This window comes from Macaca mulatta, chromosome X, assembly GCF_049350105.2.
Source record: "Macaca mulatta isolate MMU2019108-1 chromosome X, T2T-MMU8v2.0, whole genome shotgun sequence".
In the NCBI taxonomy this organism is placed as follows: Eukaryota; Metazoa; Chordata; class Mammalia; order Primates; family Cercopithecidae; genus Macaca; species Macaca mulatta.
This window is the reverse complement of record NC_133426.1, coordinates 160,627,354-160,641,803: the sequence shown is the minus strand read 5'-3', so window position 1 is coordinate 160,641,803 and position 14,450 is coordinate 160,627,354. Positions and strand designations below refer to the sequence as shown.

Sequence of the window (14,450 nt, the reverse complement as noted above, 5' to 3'; positions counted from 1 at the left end):
CTCGGAGACGCGCCCGGGGTCACCTGCCACCGGGGCGCGGCCTCGCTGGTCCCGGCCTCTCAGGTACACCGCCGCCGAGGACTCGCGCCCCCAGCTCAAGACACGCCCCCGACAGTCTCTAACCCGGAGGGCCTGCGGCGACAGTCGTCCAAACCAGCCCCTTCCCCGGCGATTCTGAACCCTGGCCTTTCTTCCTTCCCTTGCTTTATTTTTCCTTTTCTTTTTTTGTTTTGTTTTGACACAGGGTCTCGCTCTGCCACCCGGGCTGGAGTGCAGTGGTGAGATCATAGCTCACTGCAGCCTCGACTGCCCCAGGCTCAAACGATGCTCCCGCCTCAGCCTCCCAAAGTGCTGGGACTACAGGTGTGAGCCACCGTGTCCCGCTAAGGTTTTCCTTTTCATTTCCCTGATGACTAATGATGTTTAGCATCTTTTCATGTGCTTGTTGGCCTTTTGTATATGATCTCTGAAGAAATATCTATTCAAGTCCTTTGCCCATTTTTATTAACCATATATATGTATGTATAGATAGATAGATAAGATAGATTTTTTCCCCCCAAATTGAGGTCTCCCTTTATCACCCAGGCTGCAGTGTAGCGGCACTGGATCATGGCTCACTGCAGCCTCGACTTCCTGGGCTCAAGGGATCCTCCTGCCTCAGCCTCCCAGGTAGCTGGGACCACAGGCAAGCGCCACCACACCTGGCTAACTTTTCATATTTTTGTAGAGAGAGACAGGGTCTTGCTACATTGCCCAGGCTAGTCTTGAACTCGTGGGCTTAAGCAATCCTCCTGCCTCAGGCTTCCAAAGTACTGGGATTTGCTGGGCGCAGTGACTCACGCCCGTAATCCCAGCATTTTGGAAGGCCGAAGTGGGTGGATCACCTGAGGTCAGCAGTTCAAGACTAGCCTGGCCAACATGGTGAAACCACATCTCTACAAAAAATACAAAAATTAGCCGGACATGGTGTCATGTGCCTGTAGTCCCAGCTACTCAGGAGGCTGAGGCAGGAGACTCTCTTGAACCTGGGAGGGGGAGGTTGCAGTGAGCCAAGATCATGCCATTGCACTCCAGCCTGGGAGATAGAGCAAGACTCTGTCTTAAAAAAAAAAAAAGTACTGAGATTATAGGCATGAGCCGCCGTGCCCGGCCCTCAACTGACTTTAAGTAAAAGATATCACCCTTGATAATGTGTGTGGGCCTCATCCATTTAGTTGGATGGCTTTAAGAGCAAAACCCGAGGTTTCCTGGAGAAGCAGAAATTCTGCCTCAAGATTGTAACACAGGCCAGGCGCGGTGGCTCATGCCTGTCATCCCAGCCCTTTGGGAGACCGAGGCAAGCAGATTACCTGAGGTCAGGAGTTCGAGACCAGCCTGGCCAAGATGACGAAACCCCGTCTCTACTAAAAATACAAAAATTAGCTGGGCATGGTGGCGGGCATCTGTAATCGCAGTTACTTGGGAGGCTGAGGTGGGGGGCAATCACTTGAACCCAAGAGGTAGAGGTTGCAGTGAGCCGATATCATGCCATTGTACTCCAGCCTGGGCGACAAGAGCGAGACTCCATTTCAACAACAACAACAAGAAGACTGTAACACAGAAATTCTCCGAGTTTCCAGCCTGTCCTACAAATTTCACACCAACTTGTCAGCCCCGACAATTGTGTGAACCAAATCCTTAAAATAAGCTGTGTGTGTATGTGTCCTGTTGGTTCTGCTTCTCTGGAGAACCAGGACTAATACAGATGTCTTTCCATCTATTTAGGTCTTCTTTAATTTCTTTCAATGATGTTTTGTAGTTTTCAGTATACAAATCTCATGCTTCTTTTAAAAAACGTATTAATATTTTATTCTTTTTTGACACTGTTATAAATGGAATTATTTTCTTAATTTCATTTTGGATTTTGTATAGAAATACAATTGATTAGGCCGGGCGCGGTGGCTCAAGCCTGTAATCCCAGCACTTTGGGAGGCCGAGACGGGCGGATCACGAGGTCAGGAGATAAAGACCATCCTGGCTAACACGGTGAAACCCCATCTCTACTAAAAAATACAAAAAACTAGCCAGGCGAAGTGGCGGGCGCCTGTGGTCCCAGCTGCTCCGGAGGCTGAGGCAGGAGAATGGCGTAAACCCGGGAGGCGGAGCTTGCAGTGAGCTGAGATCCAGCCACTGCACTCCAGCCTGGGCGACAGAGCCAGACTCAGTCTCAAAAAAAAAAAAAAAAAAAAAAAAAAAGAAATACAATTGATTGGCCAGATGTGGTGGCTCATGCCTGCAATCCAAGCACTTTGGGAGGCAGAGGTGGGCGGATCACTTGAGATCAGGAATTCGAGACCAGCCTGGCCAAGATGACGAAACCCCGTCTCTACTAAAAATACAAAACTTAGCCAGGCATGGTGGCAGGCATCTGTAATCCCAGTTACTTGGGAGGCTGACGCAGGGGGCAATCGCTTGAACCCAAGAGGCAGAGGTTGCAGTGAGCCGATATCATGCCATTGTACTCCAGTCTAGGCAACAGAGAGCAACACTCTATCTCAAAAAAAAAAAAAAAAATGATTTTTGTATAATGATCTTTTTGGAGACAATGTCTCACTTTGTCACCCAGGCTGGAGTGCAATGGCATGAACACCACTCACTACAGCCTCGCCTTCCCAGGCTCAAGCAATCTTCCCACCTCAGCCTCCCAAGTAGCTAGGACTACAGGTGCATGCCACCACGCCAGGCTAATTTTTGAATTTTTTGTAGACACAGGGTTTCACCATGTTGCCCAGGCTGGTCTCCACCTCCTGGGCTCAAGTGGCCTGCCCACCTCAGCCTCCCAAGTAGCTGGGACTACAGGTGTATGCCACCATGCCCAGCTAACCTTTGTATTTTCTCTAGACACAGAGTCTCACTATGTTGCCCAGCTAGTCTCGAACTCCTGGGCTCAAACGATCCACCTGCCTAGGCCTCCCACAGTGCTGGGATTACAGGCGTGAGCCACCGCGCCTGGCCTTAGTCCCATCTTTGTCATCTCATCCATTGGCTTGACCAGATGCACAGGTGTTACCCTTTGATTCCCTTGGCCATCTTTCTAGTTTCAGAGCATCAATCATGTCTGTCTTGACAGCTCTGCAATTTCTCACTCCATCCTCTCAAGCTCTCCTGTGAACTCCAGGCTCCAGGTTCATAGATCCAAATCTCTGCTTGGATCTCAACATACCATTTCCACAAGCGAAGCCTTCATTGTTCACCCCAGACTTGCTTCTCTTCGCATGCCCCGCATCTTAGTAAAGGTTCTTCCTCTTGCTCAGGCCAAAGTCTTGGAGTTCTTGACTCCTCTCTTTCTCTCAAACACCACGTCCTATTCCTCAGCAAATCTTGTTGCCTCTCCCCCCAAAATCTATCCAGAAGCTGATCTTCTATTCCCACCCTGGTCCAAGCCACCAGTCTCTCATTAGGATGGCTGTGGTGGCCTCCTCACTGGACTCCCATGCTTGCCCTCCCCCAGTCCCTTTGCCACACTGCTACAAGAGTGACTGGAAAACTTAAGTCAAGATTACGTCTTGCTCCTGGTAAAAGCCTCCAATCACTTCCTTTATAACACTGACTTCCAGAAGACCTTCTAACTATGACCTCAAACCCAGAAGGCATAGAAAACAAAAGAGCCCAACTAGCTAAACATAAACTTCTCGTGTCTAAAAAACACCATAAAATCAATGAAAAACGAGGAAAAGTATTTGCACTATTTAACACAAAGGGGTACTCTCCCTCATATATGGAAGGTACCTAGGATTCTACATATTATTTATTTATTTGAGACAGAGTCTCGCTCTGTCACCCAGGCTGGAGTACAGTGGTGCGATCTCGGCTCATTGCAACCTCCGCCTCCTAGGTTCAAGCAATTCTCCTGCCTCAGCCTCCTGAGCAGCTGAGATTACAGGTGCCCGCCACCACGCCTGGCTAATTTTTGTATTTTTAGTAGAGACGGTGTTTCACCATGTGGCCAGGCTGGTCTCGAACTCCTGACCTCAGGTAATCTGCCCGCCTCGGCCTCCCAAAGTGCTGGGATTACAGGCATGAGCCACTGCACCCGACCGATTTCTAGATAAAAAAGACCAACAAGAGGCCAAGGCAGGAGGATCACTTGAGCCCATGATTTCAAGACCAGCCTGGGCAACATAGTGGATCCTGTCTCTATTTAAAAAAAGAAAAAAAAAAAACCAAGAAGACCAACAATACAATTAATGGGCAAATGTCAGGAATAGACATTTTGCAGGAGAAATAAAATGCACATAGTTTTTAAACATGTGAAAAGAGAAATACAAATTAAAAACCACACTAAGATCAAACAAAAACTTGTATGTGAATGTTCATAGCAGCATTATTTACAATAGCCAAAAGGTAAGAACACGTGAAATGCCCATCCATGGATGAATGGATAAACAAGATGTGGTGTACACAGACAATAGACTACGACTCAGTTAGTTATAAAAAGGAAGGAATTCTGACCATGTTACAGCATGGATGAACCTCAAAAACATGATACTAAGAAAAACAAGTCAGACACAAAAGGTCATGCAGTGTATGATTCCATTGATGTGAAGCTTCCAGAACAGTCCAATCTATTGAGATGGTAGATTAGCAGCTGCCAGGGCCTGGGGAGCTGGGGAATGGGGAGAGACTGCTGAATAACCACCGGATCTCCTTTTGGGGATGAAAGTGTTCCAGTAGAGAGAGGCAATGGTCACACAACAATGCAATGTACCAGATGCCACCAAATTGTAAATTTTAAAATGGTTAATGGCTACTTTTCTGTTATATGAATTTTTCCTCAGTTGAAAAAATTAAAAACACAAAGAAGAAACAAAACCCCACGCTGAGAAACCATGTCTCCATCTCAGCTTGGCATACGCCTCCCTGCGGCGAGTGAGGGCACTGTGTGGGCAAGGCTGGGGGAGCCGGCCCTCATCCTGCCCGTGGGGCTGCCAAGTGGGCAGGCCCTAGGGAGTGGAGTTAGCCAATATCTGCTATGCCGACTTTGTAGCTGAAGAGAGAATGAGGAGGGTCTCTATGCACCCATGTGGAAAGATGCCAACTATTGGGATATATCACTAATGGACACTACGGTGTCGAACAGCATGCAAGCGCAATACCTTTCGTGTGAGAAAGGTGAGGGCCAGGAGGGGCAGCCATAGGAGCTTGTCTTTGTTTAGAGAAAGAGGACAGGTAAGCAGGCAGTGAAGAAAAGCACATCTCTGTTGGGGACATTGCAGGAACTGGCTTCCACACTGACATGGGAACCACCTGAATACATGGCTTCTGCTGGACAGTCAAGGTGAGGGAAAAGGGTAGCATCCAGCCCTGCCCCTCATCTTGGAGCTTCCTCCTTCCCCTTGTTCCAGCCCAGCGCACCTTTTTTTTTTTTTTTTTGAGATGGAGTTTCACTCTTGTCATCCAGGCTAGAATGTGGTAGCGTGATCTCGGCTCGCTGCAACATCCACCTCCTGGGTTCAAGCAATTCTCCTGCTTCAGCCTCCCGAGTAGCTGAGATAACAGGCACCTGCCACCACACCCAGCTAATTTTTGTATCTTTAGTAGAGACGGGGTTTCACCATGTTGGTCAGGCTGGTCTCAAACTCCTGACCTCAAGTGATCCACCCGCCTCAGCCTCCCAAAGTGCTGGGATTACAGGCGTAAGCCACCGTGCCCAGCCTCCAGCTCACCTTTGACCCAGACTTGGTGTTCCCTCTGCCTGGAACGCTCCCTCCCGCATCAGAATGGCTGACTTCTTGTCATTTGGATGTCAGCTTAAATGTCCCCATGCTAGAAAGGCCAGTTCATCTTGTTCCTACATTTTGTTTTGGTTGTTTCCCTCTCTGTTGTCTACACATACAGCCCCCAGGAATGAGGACCGGGTGAGCAAAGTAGGTGACCACTCCTGACACACACTGATCCTTGGTGACCTTATCCAGTTCCAGAGCATCAAATAGCCTCCTCAGCCAAACACAGTGGCTCACACCTGCAATCCCAGCAATTTGGGAGGCTGAGGTGGCAGGATCACTTGAGCCCCGCAGTTCGAGACCAGCCTGGGCAACAGAGCTCTTAAGACCCCATATCTACAAAAAAATTTTTTTTTAATTCTGTTCCAATTTTCATGTACATAAAAATAGCTGGGTGTGGTGGTGCACACCTGTAGTCCCAGCTACTCAGGAGGCTGAGGCGGGATGATCACTTGAGCCCAGGAGGTGGGGGCTGCAGTGAGCTGAGATCTCACCACTGCACTCCAGCCTGGGAGACAGAGCAAGACCCTGTCTCCAAAAAAAAAAAAAGGAAAGAAAGAAAAAGTACATTACTCTACCCTCATCTCTATTCCTAGTGATGCCAGATGGCTACTTCCCGGCCATGCTGAATGAGACACTGGGCCTCTGCACTGTCGAGCGCCATCAGATCTCCACATTTGCCAGGAAGGGGAGGCCAGACCCAGGACTGAGGTGCTCCTGACCAGTGAGGGGCTATCCCCGGTCCTTTCTTCTTGGCTTCAGGCCAGGGGAGGAAACAGGGAGCTGTTAGCTGGCCTTTCTCAGCCTCCTGGAGCCAGGCCTGCCTGCCTCAGCTTAGCCAAGTGGAACCTGGGGAACCCAGCTGCTGAGATGGCAGAGTAGGGGTCCTGGACCCATCCCCGATCTGGATCCTGCCCCAAGGGCTGTCTGAGCAGGGCTAGCTAGGGCAGGGCAGGCAAGTATTGAGCGCAGGGCACCACAGCAGACCGACTGTGCTGGGACGGCCCAGAGCAAGGAAGGCAGGGGTGGCCACAGGATGGCCATGTCCCCTACAGGAAACTCAAGAGGAGCCCAAGGGCCTGGGAAAGAGGCCTGGGGAGGAACCCCCTTCCCACCCACCAGAGCCACCACCGCCCAAGGACAGGTGCCCATGGTCAAGAAGCAGTGCCACAAAGACACCTCAGGAATGGTGGGGCTGCCCCGGTGACAGATTCCCCAGGCACGCATGACACGTCCAGAACAGGCCAATCCATGGAGACAGAAAGCAGATGAGAGCCTGGCGGGGGGATGTGAAGCAGGGAGCCTGCTCATGGCCACAGGGCCTTTTGGAGGGATGAAAATGTCCTGGAAGCAGACCAAGGTGATGATTACACAACATGGCAAATGTGCTAAATGCCACCGAATTGTACAGTTTTAATTGGTCAAAACGACAAATGAATTTGGTCCGAACACAAATGGTTTCTCACACTGCAGGCGCTCCAGCTGTGACATGTGCACTTCTTTATTGGAAAAGAATAAAGCAGTCACTGACGTGCCGGGGGCAGGACACGAGAAGCTGCCATCCTCCTCCCAGCGTGCCTGGCATGGTCGCAGGGGAGCAGGTGCCTGGAGTCCCGGGGACACCACGGGGCATGCTGAGGGAGCTGAGGAGCCAAGGCTGTGCAGCTTCCCAGACGCTCAGCGGATCTGGTGTGAAGACAAGGTGGGTGGAGGAGACAAGGAAGGCGAGGGGTGAGCAGGGACTGGCCACCATCCCCACCTGGGAGGGGTCCCTGCCAGCCCCTCCTCACCGTGTACTTGTCCCACTTCTTTTCAGGGTCGTAGGGTTCCCAGCGGCTGGCAGGGAAGATGTGCTTGTTCTTCTCGTACCAGCTCCTCAGCACCACCTTGCCTGCATGTGACTAAGGGAGGAAGAGGGCAAAGGGCCGCCTGCCAACCTCCCCTTCCCTTAGTTTCTCCTCCACAGCCCAGGGACACCTGTTCCCCGTAACACGGCCCCCAATGCTGTACCTCATCCTTCTCCACAGTGGCGTCACTGAGCAACCGCACATCGTCATGAACATCAAAGTTGAAGAGTGGCCCTGCAGGAGAGAAGCAGACAGCCCAATGTCCCGCTGCTGCCCCGGTGACAATATCGGGGGCAAGGTGCTATGGGGGTGGCTGGGCCGGGGGCACTCACCACTCTTCCCCCGTGCCTTGGTGACGATGAAGTCGTAGAAGCTGTGATGCTGGGAGCCAAGGGCAGGAAAGTGGCGCCTTGATGGCCCATCTCGGCCCCTCCCCCCACCCCCCGCCTGCACACACCACCCCCACCAGCCTGAGCCAAAGCCCAGGGCGCAGCACACACTGCGGGTCCTGGGAATGAAGGGACTCACATGCGGGATGATCAAGTCCTCCTTGATGTACATGAGCTGCTCCACCCCTGCGGACCTGAGGGAGGAAGGCAGGAGGGCGTGGGCAAGAGGACAGCACCCCTGCCCATGGAGGGAGGAGGCAGCCAGCCCAGGAGAGCCTGCGCTGGGGCTGTGAGACAGCGGCCAGTGGGCTCTGAGGGAAGCTCCATGGTTTAGTGAGCCCAGGACTGGCACCCAGCACCCTCCCCCTTCGGACTAAGGAAGCAAGGCAGTGCGCTCCCAGCGAAGCTCTCTCTGGTGGGAGGGAAGGGAAGAGGAGCCTGACCCCGTCTTTTGGGAGGATAGTGCCCAGCATGCTGCCTCCTTGCCCAGGCAGCGCCCACATCACACTGGGTGTCTGGCACCCGGGCTGGAGCCACAGGTGCCACACACACCACCATGCACACAGGCACACCTCGCACCTCAGCTCACTGAAGTCTTTCCGAAGAATCTCGAGCGCCTTCTGCAGGAACTGCTGCATGGTGTTGCCCTTTCTCATCTGCATCCGGGAATCCAGGAGTTGGGAAGGGAAGGCAAAAGCCTGCAGAAGGGCTCTCAAGAAGGCAGAGGCCCAGAGGGCCCTGCCAGAGACTGCAGAGCCTCAGCCAGGCCTGGGCCTCACTCCCCAGAGGGCCAGGTCCCGGAGCCTGTTATCCTCAGGATCCCTGGGGCTTCCCAAGTCAGGAAGGTTAGTTCCTTCCCACGGAACCTAAGGGAGGCTGGGCCTATGGTGAGCAGGAAGCAGGCTGCACGCTGCCTACCTTGACTGTCCGCCGGTGCCCAGAGCCATCCCAGTAGCTGAAGGTGATCTCGATCTCCTCGCCTACAAGGCAGAGCTGACTCTTGGTCTCCAGACTCAGGCACCCCCGCCCCACCAAGAGCAGCCTTGGGGCTCAGCGCACCACCCAAGAGACTGTGGACAGGAAAGCTGGCTTGGGCCCAGGCCCCTCGCGTCCAACTCCGAAAAGACTCACTCTTGATCTTCTCCTGCTTGGCTTCCCACTCCTGGCGCAGCTCTTCCCGAAGCCGATTCTCCTCCTCCTGGGAGAGGGAGCAGGCAGACGGGTGAGGCCCAGGGCTGCTCAGGGTGCACGCAGAGCTTGGCTCCCTCAGCAAGGGTATTCACCAGGACTGGAGTCGAGGCCGGGGTCGGGGCCAGGCAACCTTTACCTCACGGTCTCGATCAGGCAAGAAGCTTGTGTCCACGTCTGGATTCTTCCCCAGTTTTCTCTTCTTCGTGGTGATCTCTGGAACAAAAGGAAGCCAAATACCATAGCATTATTATGAAAATGATTTTGCTACGGCCGACGCCTTGGGTCCCCCAAGCATACTTTGAGAACAGCTGATCTAGAAGACAAGCCTAGGGCGGGCACAGAGGCTCACGCTTGTCAACCCAACACTTAAGGGAGGATGAGGCAGAAGGATCGCTTGAGCCCAGGAGGTGGAGACCAGCATGGACAACATAGCAAGACCTCGTCTCTACTAAAGCTCAAAATAATCAGCCCGGTGTGGTGGCGCAGCTGCAGTCCCAACTACTCGGGACGTTGAGGTGGGAGGATCGCTTGAGCCTGGGAGGTTGGGGCTGCAGTGAGCTGTGATCAAACCACTGCACTCTAGCCTGGGCAACAGAGTGAGACCTCATCTCAAAAACAAAAAACAAAACAAAAAAAAACAAAGACAAGTCTAAACTATTTAGCCTGATGCTCAAGGGCAGAGATTCTGGAGCCTGGTTGCAGATTAGAATCATGTGGAGAGCTTTACAAAAATGGATGTCACGGTCTTATGGCTGGGCCCCCTAAACAGAGCCTGTTGGGGGAGGGAAGAGCCCACCAAGCAGTGTTTTGTAAAAGCCCCAGTGATACACAGTGAGGGTGACTTTTCCTCCAGGCCTGCACTGTCCATGCCAGTAGCTCCCAAGTTCGAGACCAGCTTGGGCAACATGGCGAGGTTCCATCTCTACAAAAAATACAAAAATACAAAGCGCCTGTAGTCCCAGCTACTCAAGTGGCTGAGGTGGGAGGGCCCCTTGAGTCCAGGAGGTCAAGGCTGAAGTAAGCTGTGATCACGCCTCTGCACTCCAGCCTGGGCCACAGGGAGACACTGTCTCAAAAACAACAGGCCGGGCACAGTGGCTCAAGCCTGTAATCCCAGCACTTTGGGAGGCCGAGACGGGTGGATCACGAGGTCAGGAGATCGAGACCATCCTGGCTAACACGGTGAAACCCCGTCTCTACTAAAAAATACAAAAAACTAGCCGGGCGAGGTGGCGGGCGCCTGTAGTCCCAGCTACTCGGGAGGCTGAGGCAGGAGAACGGCGTGAACCCGTGAGGCGGAGCTTGCAGTGAGCTGAGATCCGGCCACTGCACTCCAGCCCAGGCGACAGAGTGAGACTCCGTCTCAAAAAAAGCAAAACAAAACAAAACAACAACAATCAAAACAAAAACACAAACACAAACCAGTAGCTCCCGCTGCACACAGCACCCGAGCACTACAGCTAGTGCATGTGCCACAATGGTGATATTTTGGATACACTGGGTGAAATACAACGTAATACTAAAATCCTGCTTGCTTCTTTTTCTGTTTTACTGTGGCTGCTGGAACATAGAACCCAAATGGCAGGTGGCTGGCAGATTCTTCTTCCCCACAATCCCGCACTTCCCTCAAAGCCATGGCACCCAGACTGTTACCACAGCCACACAGCGCCATCCCACCTCACTTCTCTCCCTCCGCCATTCCCTGGGGAACTGCCACCACACCCTCCAGGGGCTCGTGGCACAACTTGCTCCCAATCTTCAAACGTGCCCACTCTTTCCCGCTGGACTTCTGGCATATACTTTCTCATCACCCCTCCTGTCTCTCTGGCTAATGCAATTCCCCTCATCCTTAGGGCCTAACTCAACCCTCCCCTCCTTCCCTGACCCCTGGGTTAGCCCCATGGGCCCTGAGCAGAGCAGTAACCCTGAGTAGTGTCTTCAGTGCATGGTGACCCGTGACTTCCACCAGGAGAGGGACAGCACCCTATGTGCCCTGGCCAGGCACAGCACAGGTATGTGGCACACATGGCAGCTAGGCTGGCTTTACCCTCACTCTCCAGCCATCCTGAGCTTTCCCTGACAGCCCCTTGTTCTCACAGCTGAGACCTGCAGTGTCTGACTAGCAGCCACGGAATTTCTGTGACTATATACATTTACGCTGACACAAATCAAATAGAATTAACCATTTAGTGCCCCAGTCATACAAATCACCTGCAGCAAGTGGCTACCATATTGGGAGGCACAGACTAACATTTCCATCATCACAGAAAATGTGCCCAGCCAGCCTGGTCTAGACCAGCTTCTCCCCTCCCTGGTCTACTGTGCATGGTGCCTCCGGAGGGCAGCTTTTGGAGCCATCTTGATAGGGCATCAGCTTTGCTGACAGCCTCTCACACTGGGGACCCCTCCCCAGGGGCCAGAGGTGGGGCTCTGACTCAAGCCAGCCCTCACCTTCCCTTTCCATCTCCTCCTCATACATAGCCACCTCCTCTTCTTCCTCGCCTCCCTCTTCTTCCTCCTCCAGGGTGAAGGACAGGCTGGAGATCTTCCGCTTGGCTTCCTTCTTACGCTCCTTCTCTCGAAGCTTCTCCAGCTTCCTAGCGAGGTGCAGGTGGCCCCATCACACACCATGTCCTTCCCCAACCCTGACCCAGCCCCTTCCTTGACCCAGAACCACCTGTGTGCCCTATGTGGGTCCTGCCCAGCCTAGGCTGGGTCCCCAGTGCCCCAGAGGGGTCCTGCTGTCCTGGATCACTTCAAGCTCATGGGTGAGGGCTCTGTTACAAACAGTAAGCACAGAGGGCCATAGGGGCTGCAGGACAGAGAGGAATGGGGAGAATGCAGGCTGCTCAGGCACCAGATGCAGGGAAAGGACCCACTGCATTTAGAGAGTCAGAAAGAAGCCAAGCCGCCATGGTGAGAAGACGTGAGCGTGGACCCAAGGAGACAGGAGAGAGAAATGCAAATCGCAAGCTAGATGCTACCCCTGTCCCAAGGCAGGAGACAGGGTCTCCCCCCAGGGTGCAAAAAGAGCCTGACCGGCCCCGGGACCCCGTGAGCACTAGCTCCATGTTGAGGGCTGCGGCGAGAGGACCCACATCTGCAGCTCCTTGGACTGCTCCTTCTTGGCCAGCTGCTTCTCCCGCTCCTTCACCAGAGCCTCCTGCTTGGCCTTCATGTCATTCAGGGTCACAAGACCTTTGAAGCAAGGAGGCACAAGGGGCAAGGTAGTCACAGGGCCAGCGGAAGAGTGGCCCAGGGCCCGGGTGAGGGGCACCCGCACCCTGCTCACCCACGGTGCTGGACTTGAGCTCTGCCTCTACCGCGTCGTAGTGCGCAGAGAACTTCTTGTCAATGTTGGATTTCATGATGTTTTCCTGCGGGGAGGGACAGCCACCATGAGAGTCACCCCTCACTGTGGAAAAGGCAGGCTGGTCATCAGGGACCTGGGTTACAGTCCAAATCTGCCCCTGAAGCTTCCAAGACCCAAGCCAAGGGGTATCAGGAGAAGGCAAACAAGAACAGTGGCTGAGGGGCCTGGTCCCTCCCTGAGTGATTTTCCTCCCTCTAGGCCCCCAAATGTCATCAACAGCTTCCCAGGAGGCCTCTCTTTGGCCCCAGCCCCATCCCACTTGGTACCATGTCAAGCCCTCGCTGACCAGCGGCCTCCCAAGGTGGCTGGCAGACAAATACACCTTCTGCTTGCTGGGCACCCCGGCTCACACAGTGTGGCCAGGGAATAAGGACTTGGTATTTCAAGGTTCCTCTGGCCAGGTTTCCCCAGTTCCCCAAGCAGGAGCCTGCTCTTTCCTGGAGCCCTGAGTCCTGATGAGTGAGTCTCCCTAAAAGGATCAAGCTCTTCCACGCTCTTTCCCTGACCACCACCATCACGGGCCACTCACGGGAAGCAGGGGATGAACCGCTGGCGCCCGGGAGGTTCATGCCTGCCTCACAGATGCAAGGGGTTCTGGAAGGAGCCTCCTGGCCAGTGGACTGGCCAGGTCTGACTCAGGCCTCCCCGCGCCTCTCCAGGGGGAGAGGAACCGCCCTGCCCGGTGTCCATAGGACCAGGGCAGAGGCCTGGCTCTGAGGGCCGAGGGGCCAGAGCCAGGGCGCTAGGTGCCCAGGCGAGGCGACGAGAGGCCTGTCCCCGCCGTGCCTCCCAACAGAAACACTGGCTCGGCTCCCTCCTGCCGGAGGTCGGTCACCAGTCAGTGGCCTCAGCCTCGGAGAACGCCCGGCTCAGGGCCCATTTTACTGATGAGACTCGCCGGCTTGCTTCTGTGCTCTGCTGGAAGTCAGCGAGCCAGGGGCCCGCCCCGGCGCGCCGCCCGCGCTCCGAAGCCACCGCCCCAGGGCTTCCAGGGCCGGAGCGTGGCGCGAGGCAGCCAGGGGACCTGGGCAGCGCGCATGCTCCGAGGCTCCCAGCTCGCACCTCCGCGATGCGCTGCTTCATCTGCTCCATCTGCTCGCGCTGCTTCTCCCGCTTCTTCATCAGGTGCATGGCGCGGCCGGCCTCGCTCGCGGCGCCCTTGTATTGAGCCATGGTAGCGGCGGCGGCGGCGACAGCGACAGCAGCCCAGCCGGGTCTCAGCTGCAGCAGCAGCGGCGGCGGCAGCAGAACAGTCAGCTGACGCCCGCGCCGTGACGTCAGCCACCAGGAGACGCACGGATACCCCGCCCCTCCGCGCGCCAGCTGGCCCGGAGCGGAACCGCCGCCCGCCCCGCCCCACCCCGCCCCACCCCGCCGGAGACCGCCCCTTACCCTGCATGGACTCCCATCCCAGCCCCCACCGCCGGCTCCTGTGGACCCCGGAGGCTGAATCCCCCAGCCCCTCGCGCTGCCTCGACGTTAACCCGAGCCAAGGCTGGGCCCCTGGTCCCTCTAATTCCTCCTGTTGACCCCAAGGCTGGTCCCCGTGCTGCCTCCCTGCCTGAGGCCAGGCCCTGGTCCCCCGCATTAAGCCGAAAACTGGCACCCCTGTCCCCCTGCTTCACCCCATCCAAGGCTGGCCCCGGGTCCCCTCTGCCCTCTCAAGCCAGAGGCCAAGACCCCCGCTCCCTCTGCTTTCTCCACGTTGACACCCGCCCCCCACCGCACTCCCCCTGCATTGAGCACTGAGGGCTGCAGTCCTGGTGCCAGCATTAACTCACTGGTAGCCTTAAGCTTTAAGTCAGTTTGGCCCCAGCGTGCTCTGGGTGAGGAATTCCCTGACGACTGCCACCTTTTACAGTCCAGAGTGAAGCTAAGCCAGAGCCCC

The 14,450-nt window shown here is 54.8% G+C and overlaps 1 protein-coding gene across 2 annotated transcripts; it reads right to left on the bottom strand.

Moving 5' to 3' along the window:
* Positions 1 to 7,220: 7,220 nt before the first annotated feature.
* Positions 7,221 to 13,796, bottom strand: FAM50A (family with sequence similarity 50 member A). Of its 2 annotated transcripts, none has more exons than XM_077988977.1 (13): positions 13,625 to 13,796; positions 12,482 to 12,566; positions 12,288 to 12,387; positions 11,641 to 11,786; positions 9,326 to 9,402; positions 9,130 to 9,196; positions 8,917 to 8,978; positions 8,578 to 8,654; positions 8,138 to 8,192; positions 7,942 to 7,990; positions 7,773 to 7,843; positions 7,553 to 7,691; positions 7,221 to 7,448 (listed from the first exon to the last, which is right to left on the bottom strand). In XM_077988977.1, exons 1-12 carry the CDS (start codon positions 13,733 to 13,735, stop codon positions 7,575 to 7,577), a joined length of 1,017 nt encoding a protein of 338 aa, XP_077845103.1. In that variant the 5' UTR covers positions 13,736 to 13,796; the 3' UTR covers positions 7,221 to 7,448; positions 7,553 to 7,574. The 2 variants fall into 2 exon arrangements, with proteins under 2 accessions (XP_077845103.1, XP_014984042.1); XM_015128556.3 differs by having other exon boundaries at positions 7,553 to 7,663.
* Between the last annotated feature and the right edge of the window lie 654 nt (positions 13,797 to 14,450).